Genomic DNA, 18,372 nt, shown 5'->3' on the forward strand with positions numbered 1-18,372 from the left:
CGCCTTTTAGGAGCGCCTGAGCGCATATTGGGTGGTGCCCGGAGCCTTAGCGCCCAGCGCTATTAGTGACAGTTTGAGGGAGGGCTAACAGGCCCTTCTCGGAGTAGGGGGGCGCTATTTAAAGGGGACAGCTCTACTGCAGAATCTTCTGCCACTTGGCCTGCTCATTGCGCTCACTGCTAGAGAGAGTTGGCGAGCTAATGTGGAGCGGAGTTCTGGGATTTGAGCTTTACAGTACTTGGTTCCTTCAACCCTGTCCGAAGCACTTGCACCACTACACCTAAAAGCCTTTTGACCAACTGGCATCGGAATAGGAGCTTGTTTGGAGGGCGACGGACCTCATCTGCACTCTGTGCAGCAGTCATGATGACCTGCCTTGCCCTGCGGGGAGACGGTGGCCGAACTTGCCTATCCCCCCTGCGTTGCTCCATGCCGCTTGGTCCAGCAACTGGTTCATCCTCAGAGCCACCCCCCCTCCCCTCCAGGGGACTACTATCCCCAGTCTGCAGATGTCTCTGCTCCCCGGATTCTGCAATGGCTGGTCCGGATTCCTCCTGGTCCTCGCCTCCGGTGGCACTGGCACTGGCAGCTTCAGCGCGTTGAGCCCGAGTTGGTGCTGCTTCATCTGAAAGTGGGAGGTGGAAGAGTGGCTTTAGCAAAAGGACAGGTTTGCTGAAAGGCATGCCAGATTGCGGCAAGGCTCTGACATGGCTGCACACTGAGGATGCATGCTGGCGGGGGGACCAAGTGGAAGGCAACAGGTGGAAAAGGTGAGAGTCTTACCCTCGCTGTCAGTAATGGGGTCGGCAGATGCAGTGGTCACTGGACCAGACAGACGTCCTCCAAGTATCTGGTGCACTCTCTCCTCCAGATCCGTGAGAGTGACCACTTGCGCAGGTCCACCACAGGTTCGACACTGCTCCTTTCTAATCTGTGCCATCTTGGACTGCAGGGGAAAGAAGGGGAGGTTCTGTTACATGAGGCCTTGAGACCTCATCGCATGCCCCCCATGGTGCAAGAGCCCTTACATGAGGCCTTGAGCCCTCATTGCATGCCCCCCATGGTGCAAGAGCCCTTACATGAGGCCTTGAGACATCTGCCCATGTGTGTGGCCAGAAAGGGCCATGGGTGCATACTGACAGATGGCCATTGGCGCATCATTGCAGCAGGGTGCCCGAAGTCAGCTGCAGATGGAGGGAAGCACAAGTTTGGTAAACCATCACTCACCCTAACGATCCGTGTGAGGTCGTTGAATTTCTTCCTGCACTGAACAGGGGTCCTGGTTGCCATGCTGCTGGAATTCACCCTCACAGCAACCTCCCTCCAAGATCGTCGATAAGCCTTCTGATTTGGCCTTCTGCCATTATCCGGATACAGGACCTCTCGACGGTGTTCAACTGCAGCCACCAAGTGGTCCAGAGCCTCAGTGCTGAAGCGCTCTGCTCTCTGCCTAACCTTCTCCATAATGCACAAGTTTCTAACGCCAGACAAGGGCGAGCGCCGAATCTGAGGCCTACAGGGCCTGTTTAAGTTCAGTCTGACTGACCCACCCCTTTAAGAGCCGGCCGGCGCCTGTAGCTCTCGTGCTTTCCCGTAATTGAGTTCACCTGCGCTGCGCCCGTCCGCGTCAATATTGAGTAGCGCCTGACCTTTTGCGCCTTAAGAGCACCGTGCAACGGCTGATTTAGCGCCTCAATCCCCTTTGGGGGCGATGCAACCCAATATCTCGCCAGGCAGCGATAAGTTTCGTCTGGCTATAAACTTTGCGCATCGCCAGTTCTAACGCCTCAAGCGGGGCTATACCCAATTTCTAGGCCTCAGGCTCTACCGACTGAGCTAGCCGGGCCGCTCTGACCCTGCGCACTGCTTGTGTTACAAACCATGAACCAGTTTCCCCTCAATTCCCAGGTTTACCAGTAAATCGGCCAACAAAAGCCCGAGAGAACCTCATTACTGACACTTTATCCAATCACTTTAATATGTGTTTTCTGGTTAGCAACACTTCTGCCGCTGGAAAATGTTCTCCTTATTTACTTTCTTAAAACTCTTCATGATATTGAACAGGTCTACAAAATCTCCCCTTATCTTCTCTGCTCTGAGGAGAACAACCTCTTCTTCTCTACTACTCCACGGAACTGAAGCCCCGCATCCGTCCTAAAGCGGAGTGCCCGAATTACACACAATACTCCAAAGGTTTGGTATAACTTCCTTCCTTTTACCCTCTATGTCTCTGTTTATAAAGCCCAGGATCCCGTTTGCTTTTCTAACACAAGACAAAATGCTGCGGATGCTGGAAGTTTGAAATAGAAACAGAATTTGCTGGAAATACTCAGCAGCTGTGAATGGTAGGTGAGTTTGAGAAAAGCGAATTGGCTTCCAAACTGTGTTGAAGGTTTCCATGGTGCAATGGTGAGCACTCTGGAATTTGAATCCAGTGATCTGAGGTCAAATCTCGATGAAGCCGGGTTCCCTCTTGTCCCCGCTGTTGTAAAATTTGGCAAAAGTAATGTTGTTGACAGCTGTGTGATTGGCTGATCAGCAGCTGGGAGGTGTGGACGCTGAAGGTGTGGATGAGAAAAGGCCGGGCCAAAATGGAATGGTGGAGTTAAAATTGTCCAGTTCTTCCAATGTTGCTGCTGGGCGAGGTTTACAAGTAGCCTTGAGGGGGCAGCGATGTATCGCCATTGCAGTGCTGGTCCCCGCCACAACCTCCGTTCCCGAGTCACCGACTTCATCCCAATCCCTGGCCACTGAGGCTGAACCAGACAGCTTGCAACCTTGATTCCCTGTTTGAGCCCGAGATAAGCTTCCGGCCAAGGTGGTCTACTTCCACCTCCGTAACATCGCCCGACTCTGCCTCTGCCGCAGCTGATCTGCTGCTGAAACCCTCATCCTTGCCTTTGTCACCTCCAGACTTGACGATTCTAATGTACTCCTGGAAGGCCTCCCATCTTCCTCCCTCTGTAAACTTCAGCTCATCCAATCCTCTGCTGCCCGTATCCTAACTCGCACCATGTCCCCTTCACCCATCACCCCGGGTCTCACTCACCTACATTGGCTCCCAATCAGGCGGCAACTCCATTTTCAAATTCTCTTCCGTGTTTTCAAATCCCTCCATGGACTCGCCCCTCCCGATCTCTGTAACATTCTCCAGACCAACACCCTCTGTGATCTCTGTGCTCCTCCAATTCTGGGCTCTAGCACATCCCCGATTTTAAACCTTGCACCATCTGCCGTGGTGGGATTGTGAACTCAGGTCTCCAGATCATCATGAAGTCGGTGGTTGAGGAACAGAGTTTGTGACGGGGACCAGCACTGCAATGGCGATTCATCGCTGCCCCCTCAAGGCAAACCTCTCCCACCAGCGAGCACTGGACAATTTTCTCCGCACCATTCCACTTTTCCTCTGGATTACTGGTCGAGTAACAGAATCACTGTGCCGCCATGCCCCATAATTAATTGATAGAAGAATCGTTAATGAGCAGCGCAGAGTCTGAACCAGGAAGAGTCAGTTAGAACAGTGAATTCAATGTCCAAGCAGGCAGAAAGAGAAATAAAAAGAGGAAAAGAAAGGTTGGTTTAAGAGAGAGAAAAAATAAAGAGAAAAATGTAAAAACATTTTTATTATATAAAACATCTTCAAAAATGTATATCTGAAGGAATGAGATTACACTCTTATAAAAGTTAATTTTCAGTGCCAGAGAGGGTATTTGGCGGTAATTAAGACTTATTAAGACAGTTAAAAAGGGGACTTCGACTGAAATGGACGGGTTTGCTGCGGTGTGTGAAATATGGTGACGATCTATGGTTATTATCCGAGGCGACGCTGCAGGATCCTTTAAAGATCTCCCGCGGATCCACGGAAACCAGTCGAATGTGCAGCTTTGAGAGGGGCTTTCTGCACCGTCAGGGCAGGATACGGGAGTGAGGAAGGGACACTGTCGGTATCTGTGCTGAGTTTGAGTCTGTGCAGACTGGTACAGGCTCAGATAATATGAGACATTTTATTTTATTCACATTTAATTGCAAAATAAATTCTTCCATTATTCGTATTTATTCAATTTTATTGGGAAGGTTTCTTTCCAGTTTCGAACCGGGGACCATTTCTCCAACATAATATTTCTGCCCGGGAGCGAACCGGGGCCTTTTCGCCTATGAGGCGAACATGATAAACCGCTACACTACGGAAACCTCTGCTTAGCTACACATCCAGAAAGAACTGTTCAGCGAGAAGGTGAAATGCTGAATCCCAGATTCTGGATTAATTTCCTTTCACTAACATTTCTCTGATCTAAACTGCACAAGTCAAAAATGTTCCTTTCAAAGTCATTAAACTCCCGAATTTCCACGTCGCCCCCGAATCTCCTGAATCAGATGCCTCCAGTTTTGCCACTCAATCAATGTCCCTTTGCAAACTTCTGCTCCCATCCCCACTAATTACTGTGCCACCGTCAAACGTGGTTTACAGTTATCGATCGTAGGATCTGCAATGCACTGCCTGAAAGGGTGCTGGAGGCAGATTCAATCGTGGTTTTCAAAAGGCAGTTGCATAAGTAGCTGTATGATTGGATGATTCAATGAGGTCACCTCTGGTTCTTCTAAACTCCAGAGACTATAGGCCCAATCTACTCAATCGCTGCTCATAGGACAGCCCTCTCATTGCAGGAATCAGTCTAGTGAACCTTCGTCACACCCCATCTAAGGCAAGTATATCCTTCAACAGGTAAGGTGACCACAACTCAAATACGGTTTGATCTGCTGGTAGTAAGCGAGCAAGAAACTGCCAGATATTGCAGTTTGTACAAGTGTTCCCTGGTGGTCTAGTGGTTAGGATTCGGCGCTCTCAGCACCGCGGCCCGTGGTTCTTACAACACTGTTTAATAAAATAATTCAAGTCTGTGAGACACTTAATAATTCTCTTAATCAACCCACTGCTTTTTGTTGCCCACTGAAGGAAATGCTAACATGTTTGCCGGGTGACAGTCAAAATGTAATAACTATTTTGTAGAATCAGACAGCACAGAATGAGCCCATTAAGCCCCATCCTGCCTGTGCCGGCTGGTTGAAAGAACGATTCAATTAGTCCCACTGCCCTGCTCTTTCCCCAGAGCCCTGCGGATCCAGCAGCTACATTTCCCTTTTGAAAGTTAATATTGAATCTATGATTTTATGACATATTTTATATTTTTACGCGGCCTTGTTTGCAGTTCTGAATATTGTCCACCCGCCGGAAGTTGAATTGTTTTTCAGAAGCTGCTCGACCTGTTGTGTATTTGGAGCAGTTTCCCAGTTGATTTCCCTGTGATTGTGGGGGCTCGGCGTGTGTCATTGGATTGGCTGCAGCCCGCCGGCAGCAGGCGGTGAAAGCGGGCGTGAGACGGTGAGTGACAGGTGAGCGCTGCTTCTGATGCTGTCTGACACCCGGTGGACTCGAGTGGGCCGGGATTTTAAAGACCTTTTATTGCTGCAAGGCAGGAGAAATAGAACAGTGTTTGTGCAACGTGCATATATACAAACATAATGTACGGCCGGTGTGGACTTTGTGGCACAACGATAGCGCGCCTGGCTCCAAATCCAAAGGCTGCGTGTTTAAATCACGTGTGGGTCACTGTCCTTCTGAATAATTTCGGAAATAGTATTTTCTTAGCTGTTTCTCAATTACCAGCCCCTTGCTCCAAAGGCTGTGTCTGGGAGAGAAGCGCCACAATTCCTCATTTATTTAATGTCACAAGACACAAACACAGGTGTTGCTTCAAATTCAACCTGTAGGTGGCCACACACAGATTAAACAGAGACAAAGAACCAGACAGAACCGGGAAACACCGGGAAATAGACCAGCGATATTGACAAGGACTAAAACCGCTTTGCGATCAGAAAATTGCCTGAAGTCCTGTGGTTAATGAAAGGACGTTTGATGCTTGATTTCCTTACACACCTTGGAATTCAGGAGAACCTGGTTCGTGGTTTGCAGAACAAGTTAAACCCCTGGAGCCGAGCCACCAGGCGCCTGGCTGCAATCAGCGACAAAGACACTGAAAGTTATTGGACCCGGCGAGCTCAGTCGATGGAGCAGTGGTTCTCAACCTGTGGTCCGCAGGCCACCAGTGGGCCGCGAGGGTACTGCAGGTGGTCCGTGAAAAAATGGTCCAAACCCCTAAAATAATCGTGTCTGTTGTCTCCACAGATGTTGAATGACCCGCCGTGTGGTTCCAGTGTTTTTATTGCTGTTTAAAGCTGGGTTTTGGGGATGAGCTGATGGAAGTGAAAACCTGCCGGGGATGGAGGGCGGGTGGTTTTCTGGAAGGAGCAAATCAACTGGGCCGAAAAATCAGCTCCAGATAAATTCACCAAATATTTCCCACCTCACTACCGCACAACGGCAAGTACTGCTCCACTCTACCATATAAACCCAACTAGTGCCCCCTCAATTCAACAACCTTCACCAGTGTCCCCACTATTGTACAACCTCGGGTGTGCCTGTACAGAGTGCGGGTCTTTGACACTAGGTTTTATACAACAATCTTCACCAGTGTCCCCACTATTGTACAACCTCAGGTGTGCCTGTACAGAGTGCGGGTCTCTGACAGTGGGTTTTACACAACAACCTTCACCAGTGTCCCCACTATTGTACAACCTCAGGTGTGCCTGTACAGAGTGCGGGTCTTTGACAGTAGGTTTTATACAACAACCTTCACCAGTGTCCCCACTATTGTACAACCTCAGGTGTGCCTGTACAGAGTGCGGGTCTCTGACAGTGGGTTTTACACAACAACCTTCACCAGTGTCCCCACTATTGTACAACCTCAGGTGTGCCTGTACAGAGTGCGGGTCTTTGACAGTAGGTTTTATACAACAGCCTTCACCAGTGTCCCCACTATTGTACAACCTCAGGTGTGCCTGTATAGAGTGCGGGTCTTTGACAGTAGGTTTTATACAACAATCTTCACCAGTGTCCCCACTATTGTACAACCTCAGGTGTGCCTGTACAGAGTGCGGGTCTTTGACAGTAGGTTTTATACAACAATCTTCACCAGTGTCCCCACTATTGTACAACCTCAGGTGTGCCTGTACAGAGTGTGGGTCTTTGACAGTAGGTTTTATACAACAACCTTCACCAGTGTCCCCACTATTGTACAACCTCAGGTGTGCCTGTACAGAGTGCGGGTCTTTGACAGGAGGTTTTACACAACAACCTTCACCAGTGTCCCCACTATTGTACAACCCCAGGTGTGCCTGTATAGGGTGCGGGTCTTTGACAGTAGGTTTTCACAACAACCTTCACCAGTGTCCCCACTATTGTACAACCTCAGGTGTGCCTGTACAGAGTGCGGGTCTTTGACAGTAGGTTTTAAACAACAACCTTCACCAGTGTCCCCACTATTGTACAACCTCAGGTGTGCCTGTATAGAGTGCGGGTCTTTGACAGTAGGTTTTACACAACAACCTTCACCAGTGTCCCCACTATTGTACAACCCCAGGTGTGCCTGTATAGAGTGCGGGTCTTTGACAGTAGGTTTTACACAACAACCTTCACCACTGTCCCCACTATTGTACAACCTCAGGTGTGCCTGTACAGAGTGCGGGTCTTTGACAGTAGGTTTTATACAACAACCTTCACCAGTGTCCCCACTATTGTACAACCTCAGGTGTGCCTGTACAGAGTGTGGGTCTTTGACAGTAGGTTTTATACAACAACCTTCACCAGTGTCCCCACTATTGTACAGCCTCAGGTGTGCCTGTACAGAGTGCGGGTCTTTGACACTAGGTTTTATACAACAATCTTCACCAGTGTCCCCACTATTGTACAACCTCAGGTGTGCCTGTACAGAGTGCGGGTCTTTGACAGTAGGTTTTATACAACAATCTTCACCAGTGTCCCCACTATTGTACAACCCCAGGTGTGCCTGTACAGAGTGCGGGTCTTTGACAGTAGGTTTTATACAACAGCAGCCGCCAGTGTCCCCACTATTGTACAACCTCAGGTGTGCCTGTACAGAGTGCGGGTCTTTGACAGTAGGTTTTATACAACAACCTTCGCCAGTGTCCCCACTATTGTACAACCTCAGGTGTGCCTGTACGGAGTGCGGGTCATTGACAGTAGGTTTTACACAACAACCTTCACCAGTGTCCCCACTATTGTACAACCTCGGGTGTGCCTGTACAGAGTGCGGGTCTTTGACAGTAGGTTTTATACAACAACCTTCACCAGTGTCCCCACTATTGTACAACCTCAGGTGTGCCTGTACAGAGTGCGGCTCTTTGACAGTAGGTTTTATACAACAGCAGCCGCCAGTCCTCTTGTGTCACACTAAGTAAAACTAGATGTCATAAATATAAGATCCTCAATATTAAATCCAGTCGGGAATTCAGGAAAAACTTGTTTATGCAAAGAGTGGTTGGAATGTGGAAGGCGATACCACAGGTCCCAGATATCAGTGAGGGGGGAGAAACATTCCAGCCGTGAGTTGGCTCCGTAACTTAGCTGGTTTATGTAAACAGGAGAGCCTTGGGTTCGAATCCCAGCGGGATTTTTTTTTAAGAACAAAATATTCTCTTTTGATCCCACAGAGGTTGGCTGCTTCTCGTTTGAAAGTGCTGCAATCCTTTGGGATGGGAACGGATAAAGGCTCATCACACTCACATCACAAATACATCTTAAAGTCTGACTGTCATTCGGCCAACATGTTAACATTTCCTCCAGTCAGCAACAGAAAGTTATCGGTTTATTAATGGCGATTAAAACAGTTATTCATCGTGATACTGCCTTTAATTATAAGTTCGTGTCATTGATTTAATAAACTGCACAACTGTTTTATAAAAATCAGACCGGAAATCAACCCCATGCTCTGGGTGCTCCGAATTCCAGCCCCTGGCCCACCAGGGAACGCTCCACCCAGCAGCTGTGAGAGCTGTAAATATACTGGGTGCACCCCCGCCAGATACACATGTATTCCTGACTGGTGCTCGATGTAAATGTTTATTATCTCTGCAAGTTACAAGTGTCTGTAGATATATCTGAATTAATTATTCATTTATTGGGTCTCATCTGTCTACATATCGTTGTACTGCACTTGTGCACTAACAATGACAATAAAGTTGATTATTATTATTATCTGTTTAATTGTGAATTGAGGCAGTGAATTCCAGACCCCAACAACTCGCAGTGTGAAAACAATGGCTCCTAATGTCACCTCGGATCCTTCTGCCAATCACCTTCAATCTGTGTCCTCTGGTCACCGACTCTTTAACCGCTGGAAACATGTTTCTCCTCATTTACCATATCAAACCCGTTCATGAATTTAAACACCTGTCAAAACCTCTGCTCCAAAGATCACAACCCCAGCTTCTCCAGTCCCCCACACACTGAAGTCCCTCATCCCTTGTACCATTCCAGTAAATCATTTCTGTTCATTTCTTCCATCTAATAAATAACTACAGTGAAACGTTCATAAGAAAAAGCACGAACAGAATAAAAAAGAGAGAAATAAATACTGAGCAAAATGGATATTAATGTTTAAGAACATAAGAAATAGGAGCAGGAGTAGGCCATTCGGCCCTTCGAGCCTGCACCGCCATTCAATGAGATCATGGCTGATCTTAGCAGGTGAAATAACAGAAGATCTGAGTTTTATGATCGGTCAGTGAGAGGAATCCGTCTGTCAATCGGGCTTTGGCCATTCGATTCACTGATAAAGACAGACAGGGAGCGCGGCTGCAGGCCGGCCCGACTAGCTCAGTCGGTAGAGCATGAGACTCTTATATCTCAGGGTTCGTGGGTTCGAGCCCCACGTTGGGCGGTTGTTTTTGCTGCTGATTTTACAGGCGGTCCCCAGCTCTGAATTCCGCGCCAGAGAGTTTGATGTAAATGAGATTGAACAACAATATCAGAAAATCTCTCCATGACTCTGGACTCTTATCTCTCTCTCGTTGAACTTCATATCATTTCACCGTCAGTGCGGCTCAGTGGGACTTCGGGCCAGTCTCTCCCTTCACAGCGCATCAGTGCCGGGAAAACAACGGGGAATTTTACACACATGTTGTGCTCTGTAACTTCTTATAAAAACTTCAGTATACTTCACTCCGTGTCCAACCCTGTGAGGTCTCCCCTGGTGGGTCAGCTTTAGATGTTTATAAACACGTCAGCAGAACATTAACATAACCTGAGCTCCGAGATCTGGCCGGGTCCCATTCCCCCGGAGTGATTAATCAGCAGGAGGGATTCGAGTTTCTTTAAAAGAATGACGCGAAAATCACTTTGATGTGCGGCCGAAATAGGTCAGTTGGGATTCGGCGGCTATTAGATATGTTGTGTCTCTTTCTTTGGGTCCTTTTCTCGAACTTACCAATTTAAACTTAAGTCTCTTTTCTGCCACTGAAGGGTTGGGTTTGAATAGACAGACATCAAGGATGGGAACTATTTCTATTGTCTGTATTTAGCTTTTATTTCTCTGCCTCCTTCTGCCCTCTTCTCTGGTTTATTCTCTCTCGGTGCTGGGTAAGCATTTGTCCTAAACTGATGCCTTTTACACATCTCGGGGCGGCCAGACACGCTCTGTCTGTCTGTTACTGCTTGTGACCATTAACGGGAACAGGCCGCCAGTTAAACGTATATCAGCAAACCGAAGAAAGACAAATAAACTGAAAGATGTGTTACTCCGCCCCAGGGCAAAGGTGAAATGGATGTTACTCAAAATAACTTCCCCCTGACAGTTTGTGTAGATTTTTTGTAAAGTCTGGAATTTCAATGTCAGGATAAACCTAAAAAGTAAGAAATAAACTGCTGATGACCCGTACAGGAATTAAACCCGTCTCCTAGGGTACTTAAGGAAGTGGCCCTAGAAATAGTAGATGCATTGCTGGTCATCTTCCAAAATTCTATAGACTCTGGAATAGTTCCCATGGATTGGAGGGTAGCTAATGTAACCCCACTATTTAAACGGGGAATTATAGACCGGTAAGCCTGACATCGGTAGTGGGGGAAATGCTAGAGTCTATTACAAAAGATGTAATAGCAGAGCACTTGGGAAACAGTGACAGGATCGGACAAAGTCAACATGGATTTACAAAAGGTAAATAATGCTTGACTAATCTACTGGAAATTTTTGAGGATGTAACTGGTAGAATAGATAAGGGAGAACTAGTGGATGTGGTGTACTTGGACTTTCAGAAGGCTTTCAATAAGGTCCCGCGTAAGAGATTGGCGTGCAATGTTAAAGCACATGGGATTGGGGGTAAGGTACTGACTTGGATAGAGAACTGGTTGGCAGACAGGAAGCAAAAAGTTGGAATAAACGGGTCTTTTTCCGAGTGGCAGGCAGTGATTAGTGGGGTACCACAGGGATCGGTGCTCGGAACCCAGCTATTCACAATATATATTAATGATCTAGACGAGGGAACTAGATGTAATACCTCCAAGTTTGCAGACGACACACAGCTGGGTGGGCGTGTGTGCTGTGAGGAGGATGCAGAGAAACTCCAGTATGATTTGGACAGGTTGGGTGATTGGGCAGATGCATGGCAGATGCAGTATAATGTGGATAAATGCAAGGTTATCCACTTTGGTGGCAAAAACAGGAAGGCAGATTATTATCTGAATGGCAATAGATTGGGAAAAGGGGAAGTGCAACGAGACCTGGGTGTCCTTGTGCACCAGTTACTGAAGGTAAGCATGCAGGTGCAGCAGGTGGTTAAGAAGGCAAATGGTATGTTGGCCTTCATAGCGAGAGGATTCGAGTACAGGAGCAAGGATGTCTTGCTGCAGTTGTACAGGGCCTTGGTGAGACCACATCTTGAGTATTGTGTGCAGTTTTGGTCGCCTTATCTGAGGAAGGATGTTCTTGCCATGGAGGGAGTGCAGCAAAGATTCACCAGACTGATACCTGGCATGGCAGGAATGATGTATGAAGAGAGATTGAGTCGATTAATTTAGAAGAATGAGAGGGGATCTCATTGAAACTTATAAAATTCTAACAGGACAAGATAGACTAGATGCAGGAAGGATGTTCCCGATGGCGGGGGAATCCAGAACCAGGGGTCATAGTCTAAGGATAAGGGGTAAGCCATTTAGGACTGAGATGAGGAGGAATTTCTTCACCCAGAGAGTGGTGAACCTGTGGAATTCTCTACCACAGAAGGCAGCGGAGGCCAATTCATTAAATATATTCAAGAAGGAGTTAGATATATTCCTTAAGGCTAAAGGGATCAAGGGGTATGGGGAGAAAGCAGGGACCAGGTACTGAATTTGGATGTTTAAACTAGATGTGGGGGTTGTTGCTGTAGTTGTTCTGTGGAGTTCCTTCAAGGAGGTGATTCTGAATGCAATGGATCAACGTGTACCCATGCAAAGCAAAGGTACTGAGCGTCATTACATTCCAGCCTGGTTCAACGGGACTGAAAAACAATTCATCCAGAAGAGAAAAAGGTAAATTATGGTAAATGACACAGAATTCAGATGGCTTCAAAACCAGAAGGCAAACCAAGAGTGTAAAAACTGCAACAGAATGGGGAAGAAAATATTCACATTGAACATAGCAAGTGAAGAGAAGGGCAATAATAGTGCCAGAGGTAAGTTGTGTCACTATTCACATTCCGCCTTGATCTGAATAGGTCTGTTAAAGGGGGCGATTGAGAAGAATAGAGGAGAAATGAAAAGGAAGGAGGAATGAGCGAAAGGTCTTTTGATTGCCCGGAGCGCAGGACGCTGTGCTCGGAACTGGCAGACTTTAAAGTGCATGTGTAGGGAAGTAAAGAGCGACCTTGTGTGTGAGAAGATCACAAGAAGGTAGTGCTCGGAGCTGCGCCCTTGAGGCAGGTTGCGTGTTGTCAGGAAAACTGCTGTAGTTAAAGCAGAAAATTAAAACCAGAAACTGCTGGCAACACTCAGCAGGTCAGGCAGCATCTGTGGAGAGATACTCGCTTTACCAGGTCATCATTATACACTTTGACCGATACTTCACACAGCTCACAGTTCACAATCTCAGCAATTTGCTGATTTGAGCAAACAGTGGTGAGCCAGCAATGCAAAACCATCCAATGGAAATTCCGAATGGACTCAAACTCAGGACTTGTGGGTCTATTGAATAAAGGACACAATACGTCAAATCTTAAATGCAATAACTGCGAGAATGTAACATAAGAACATAAGAAGTAAGAGCAGGAGTAGGCCGTATGGCCCCTCGAGCCTGCTCCGCCATTTAATAAGATCATGGTTGATCATCGACCTCAACTCCATTTTCCCACCCGATCCCCATACCCCTTGATTCCCCATGAGGCTAAAAATCTATCTATCTCAGCCTTGAATATACTCAAATACTCCGCATCCACAGCCCTCTGGGGCAGAGAATTCCAAAGGTTCACAACCCTCTGAGTGAAGAAATTCCTCCTCATCTCGGTCTTAAATGGCCTACCCCTTATCCTGAGACTATGCCCCCTAGTTCTAGACACTCTAGCCTGGGGAAACAACCTCTCAGCATCTACCCTGTCAATCCCCTTCAGAATTTTATATGTTTCAATGAGATCACCTCTCATTCTCCTAAACTCCAGAGAGTATAGGCCCATTCTACACAATCTCTCATCATAGGACAGTCCTCTCATCCCAGGGATCAGTCCAGTGAACCTTCGTTGCACCGCCTCCAAGGCAAGTATATCCTTCCTTAGATAAGGAGACCAGAACTGTGCACAGTACTCCAGGTGTGGTCTCACCAAGGCCCTGTACAATTGTAGCCAGACTTCCTTACTCTTATTAGCCAACCCCCTTGCAAAAAAGGCCAAAATGTAATTTGCCTTCCTTATTGCTTGCTAGCTTTCTGTGTTTCTTGCACGAGGACACCCAAATCTCTCTGAACACCAACATTTGAAAGTTTCTCACCATTTAAAAATTATTCTGTTTTTCTATTCTTCCTACCAAAGTGAATAACCTCACATTTCCCTACTTTATACTCCATATGCACGCAGAGCCCAATGGATTAGCAATCCAATAATGTAACCACTCGGCCAGCTGGTTGCATAAATGGTGCTTAAAAATTCCTTTTGTTTCCGTCTTTCAACGCACAACCCTCGATTCAGAGGGCAATCAACAAGAAAGGCAGCTTTCAATCAGCACTAAAGATTTTTAAAACTGAAAGCAGCTGAAGGTGTGGCCGAGCGGTCTAAGGCACTTGATTAAGGCTCCAGTCTCTGTGGGGGCGAGGGATGAATCCCACCACGACCAGAATTTGAAATAACAACAGAAAATGCTGGAAAAACTCAGCAGGCCAGGCAACATCTGTGGAGAGAAATTAGAGTTGACGTTTCGGGTCGAAGCCCTTTTTCAGAACTGGAAAGGAAATAAAATAGATCGAAGGCAGGGCTGTGATAGAACAAAAGAAGTGGAGAGCCATTAAGAGGTATTCAAAACCAGACGAGATGGTGATAGGACAGTGGAGACAAAAGACGGCTCAGATTAGGTGTGAAGTGTACTGGCAGGATGAGAGACAGCTGCCATGTGGGAGAGAGAAAAAAAAGGAAGGAAGGGGGGGGGGAAGGGAAGACCCAAAACAAAGGGGTGGAAAAAAATATAAGTAAAAATGTAATAGGGGCTGAGGTTATGATCTGAAATTGTTGAACTCGATATTGAGTCCGGAAGGCTGCAAAGTGCCTAATCGGAAGATGAGGTGCTGTTCCTCGAGTTTACGTTGAGCTTCCGTGGAACAATGCAAGAGGCCAAGGACGGTGAGGTCTGAGTGGGAATGGAGCGGTGAATTAAAATGACAGGCGACCGGAAGCTCGGGGTCACCCTTACGGACTGAAGGGAGGTGTTGAATCTGTTCATCTTTTGGCCGCTTCACCAAAAATCCTTCTCTCGCAGTAATGCTGCTCATGACACAGGCATCGAGATATCAATCCTTACCACGTGAATAAAAAATGTTGGTCATGAAAACCTGTTCACTTCTTGAAATCCGTTGAGGTGGTTCGTAAGGGGATGAAGCTCAGGCCTTTGCTGAGGACTGATCGTTCAGGGTCAGAGAGGGGAAGGTCAGAGGGGATAGTGAAAACACTGCAAGGGGTGAGATTGCAAGAAGGGGTGGGGGGTCAGAGGAAAGTGAAGGGGATGAAGCATCCCCAGGGGCATTGGTGTCTAAGAGTTGTTGAAGCTCGCGATCCTCGACACCTGAAAGGAAGATAAAATGTTTTCTTGTTAAAGCTGCGGATGAGGCAAAGGATGAAGTGGGACTGTGGACCAGGCCAGCTCTGAGATAGAGTGAGTCGGTGCTGCTGAAGGGAGAGGTGGAGAGCGTGCATGTGGTGGCGCCTGGCGTGGAGCGTGAATCTCAGGCTGCGGTTTTTATTTAATTTTACAGGAGTCTCTGGAGCAGTTGCCACGAGTTTGTTCCCCTGCACTGATTAAACAAACAAATCTCACCAACAAGACATTGTCACTGGGTTGTAGCCGCCCTGACCTCAGGTGATATTTGAACCATCCGCACCATCTGTGACTGAGACCGACGCCCATCAGTTTGCAGCTGGCAGGAGGCAGGGTGAAATTATGGGATGGACCTATTAGTGACCTTTAACCCCGCAGATTGTCAGCGGGGCGGAGTTTTTCCCGCCGTCATTCCGTCCCGGATTGAAGATGGGAAAGATTCTCTCAGTGAAAGTGTGGGTGAAAGTGTGGAGATGGGACATGTTGTCCGCATTGTAAAATGACAGCTGTCCGCCCTCATAGTCCAGGTACACCCCGATCTTCCGGGGCTTCACACTCGGGGTGAGGCGGGTCGGTGAGGGGGAGGTGAGGGCAACATAGACACTTCCGGGAAACAGCCACACAGCCCAGTTACCGCTCTCAGGTCTCAGTCTGATTTCCCCTTTCCTCCCGGCAGACTCTCTGGCCACTCCCACAACCCACAGAGTCTTGTTCCCCACCGCCACCTCCCAGTAGTGTCTCCCTGATGTGAATCCCTCTGATCCCAGGACACAGGGCCAGAGATCAAACCTCTCCAAGGTGTCAGGGAGCGGCTGCCGTTTGTCTCCGAGTCTCACGCTGGTCCGGTCCTCAGACAGGATGAGCCGGGGATTCGCTGTGTTCGGATCCAGAGTCAGAGAGGCTGGAGCTGGGGGAAAGTTAAAATAACACAGTCAGTGATTTCGTCTTTTGCTGTGATTTATTCAAACACTTCCCTTTTTAAAGTGACCACCCGGGCTCTGGGTTGTGTTCATGGAATCTGCTGCCACTCCAGGGTTTATGACCTCGGGGTTGATTTACGTCGTTTTCGGTCCCAAATCAGCGCTGTAGCGGAAGCAGCGCCCGGAGATAAAGACCAGAGAACCACAGGAGACAGCGGGGGAGGGGAGAAACAGTGTGGGGTGGGGAGAGACAGCATGGAGGTGGGGAGAGAGACAGCGGGGGGAGGGGAGAGAGAGCGGGGGGGGGGGAAGAGATAGCGAGGTGAGGGGGAAGAGAGAGCAGCGGGCTGGGGGGAGAGAGCGGGGGTAGGGGAGAGGGACAGCGGGGGGAGGGGAGAGAGAGCGGGGAAGAGAGAGGGGGGAGAGAGAGAGTGGGCTTGGGAGAGAGAGAGGGCTGGGGAGTGAGAGCGGGGGTAGGGGAGAGGGACAGCGGGGGGGGAGAGAGAGCGGGGAAGAGAGAGGGGGGAGAGAGAGCGGGGAAGAGAGAGGGGGGAGAGAGAGAGTGGGCTAGGGAGAGAGAGAGGGCTGGGGAGTGAGAGCGGGGGTAGGGGAAAGGGACAGCGGGGGGAGGGAGAGAGAGGGGGGAGAGAGAGCGGGGGGAGAGAGGGAGGGAGAGCGGAGGCGGAGAGAGAGCGGCAGGGGGAGAGAGCGGGCTGAGGAGAGAGAGGGGGTAGGGGGAGAGAAACAGCGTGGGGTGGGGAGAGACAGCATGCAGGTGGGGAGAGAGACAGCGGGGGGAGGGGAGTGAGAGCAGGCAGGGAAGAGATAGCGAGGTGAGCGGGAAGAGAGAGCAGCGGGCTGGGGAGAGAGAGCTGGGGTCGGAGGAGAGAGAGAGTGGGGGGAGGGGGAGAGAGACAGCGGGGGGAGGGGGTAGAGAGCGAGCTGGGGAGAGAGAGCGGGCTGGGGAGAGAGTGCGGGGGTAGGGGGAGAGAGACAGCGGGGGGAGGGGAGAGAGAGCGAGCTGGGGACAGAGAGCGGACTGGGAGAGAGAGCGGGGGTAGGGGGAGAGAGACAGCGGGGGGAGGGGAGAGAGAGCGAGCTGGGGACAGAGAGCGGACTGGGAGAGAGAGCGGGGGTAGGGGGAGAGAGACAGCGGGGGGAGGGGAGAGAGAACAGGAGAGGAGAGAGAGCGGGAGAGGAGAGAGAGCAGGAGAGGAGAGAGAGTGGGGGCGGAGAGGGATAGCGGGGTTGGGGAGAGAGCGCGTGGGAGGGGAGAGATAGCTGGGGGGGAGAGAGAGCGGGGGGAGGGGAGAGAGAGCGAGCTGGGGAGAGAGAGTGTGCTGGGGAGTGAGAGCGGGGGTAGGGGGAGAGAGACAGCGGGGGGAGGGGAGAGAGAGCGAGCTGGGGACAGGGAGCGGACTGGGAGAGAGAGCGGGGGTAGGGGGAGAGAGACAGCGGGGGGAGGGGAGAGAGAACAGGAGAGGAGAGAGAGCGGGAGAGGAGAGAGAGCGGGAGAGGAGAGAGAGTGGGGGCGGAGAGGGATAGCGGGGTCGGGGAGAGAGCGCGTGGGAGGGGAGAGATAGCTGGGGGGGAGAGAGAGCGGGGGGAGGAGGAGTGAGCGGGGGGGAGGGGGAGGGTGAGCGGGGGGAGTGGGTGCAGGAAGACTTTCCCAGACTCTAGAAAAATGGCCCAATCCAATTACCGGTTGGACCAGAACCATGGAATCTTACATCACAGAAGTAGCCCATTCCACCCAATGTGCCTGTGCCGGCTCTTTGAAAGCTCTGTCCCATTCAGTCCCACACCCCAGCTTTTAGTTCTCTTCAATGACATGTCCAATTGCCTGATGAATGTTCCTGTGGAATCTGCTTCCTCCACCCTGTCCGTTAGTGCATTCCAGATGATAACAACCCTTTAGATCTTTTGCTAATTACATTGAATCTGTGTCCGCTTGTTACTGACCCACATGCGAGAGGAGACAGTTCCTCCTTATCCACTCCATCAAAACCCCTCATGATTTTAAATACCTCTATTAACTTTCTCTGCCAGAATGAGAACAATCCCGGCTTTGCCAGTCTCTCCACATAACTGAAGTCCATTGTCCCTGGTTTTATCCTGTTAAACCTCTTCTTTACCTTTTCCAAGAAAGGTCCAGGAGAATGAGAAGGGGTAATACGCTCTACTCGCTGTCATAGAGCAAGACATTTGTGACCTTTATTAGGGCCACTTTGGTGACAGGGATGAAAATCTGGTTAGTGTGGTTCAAACATG

At 49.3% G+C, this 18,372-nt stretch overlaps 1 protein-coding gene and 1 non-coding gene across 2 annotated transcripts; one reads left to right on the top strand and one right to left on the bottom strand.

Annotated features, from left to right (window-relative positions):
- Window positions 1-9,722: 9,722 nt before the first annotated feature.
- On the top strand, window positions 9,723-9,797 carry trnak-cuu (transfer RNA lysine (anticodon CUU)). The gene has a single exon. It is a non-coding gene; the product is annotated as a tRNA-Lys (tRNA).
- Window positions 9,798-15,453: 5,656 nt separating this feature from the next.
- Window positions 15,454-18,200, bottom strand: LOC147096347 (E3 ubiquitin-protein ligase TRIM39-like). The gene is made up of 2 exons (XM_085973808.1): window positions 18,068-18,200; window positions 15,454-16,088 (listed from the first exon to the last, which is right to left on the bottom strand). Exons 1-2 carry the CDS (start codon window positions 18,198-18,200, stop codon window positions 15,538-15,540), a joined length of 684 nt encoding a protein of 227 aa, XP_085829934.1. The 3' UTR covers window positions 15,454-15,537.
- Between the last annotated feature and the right edge of the window lie 172 nt (window positions 18,201-18,372).

The sequence above is a fragment of the Somniosus microcephalus genome, unplaced genomic scaffold (genome assembly GCF_052327205.1).
Source record: "Somniosus microcephalus isolate GS21.2 unplaced genomic scaffold, FLI_Smic_1.0 unresolved_chr1, whole genome shotgun sequence".
NCBI classification, from domain to species: Eukaryota; Metazoa; Chordata; class Chondrichthyes; order Squaliformes; family Somniosidae; genus Somniosus; species Somniosus microcephalus.

What these genes read in the sequence shown, in the direction of transcription:
- LOC147096347 (XM_085973808.1), bottom strand. Translation starts at nt 18,200, where the DNA reads ATGGACTTCAGTTATGTGGAGAGACTGGCAAAGCCGGGATTGTTCTCA. An exon ending in GGAACTGTCTCCTCTCGCAT is followed by an intron (nt 16,089 to 18,067) that starts GTGGGTCAGTAA and finishes ACTTTCCCCCAG; the next exon opens with CTCCAGCCTCTCTGACTCTG.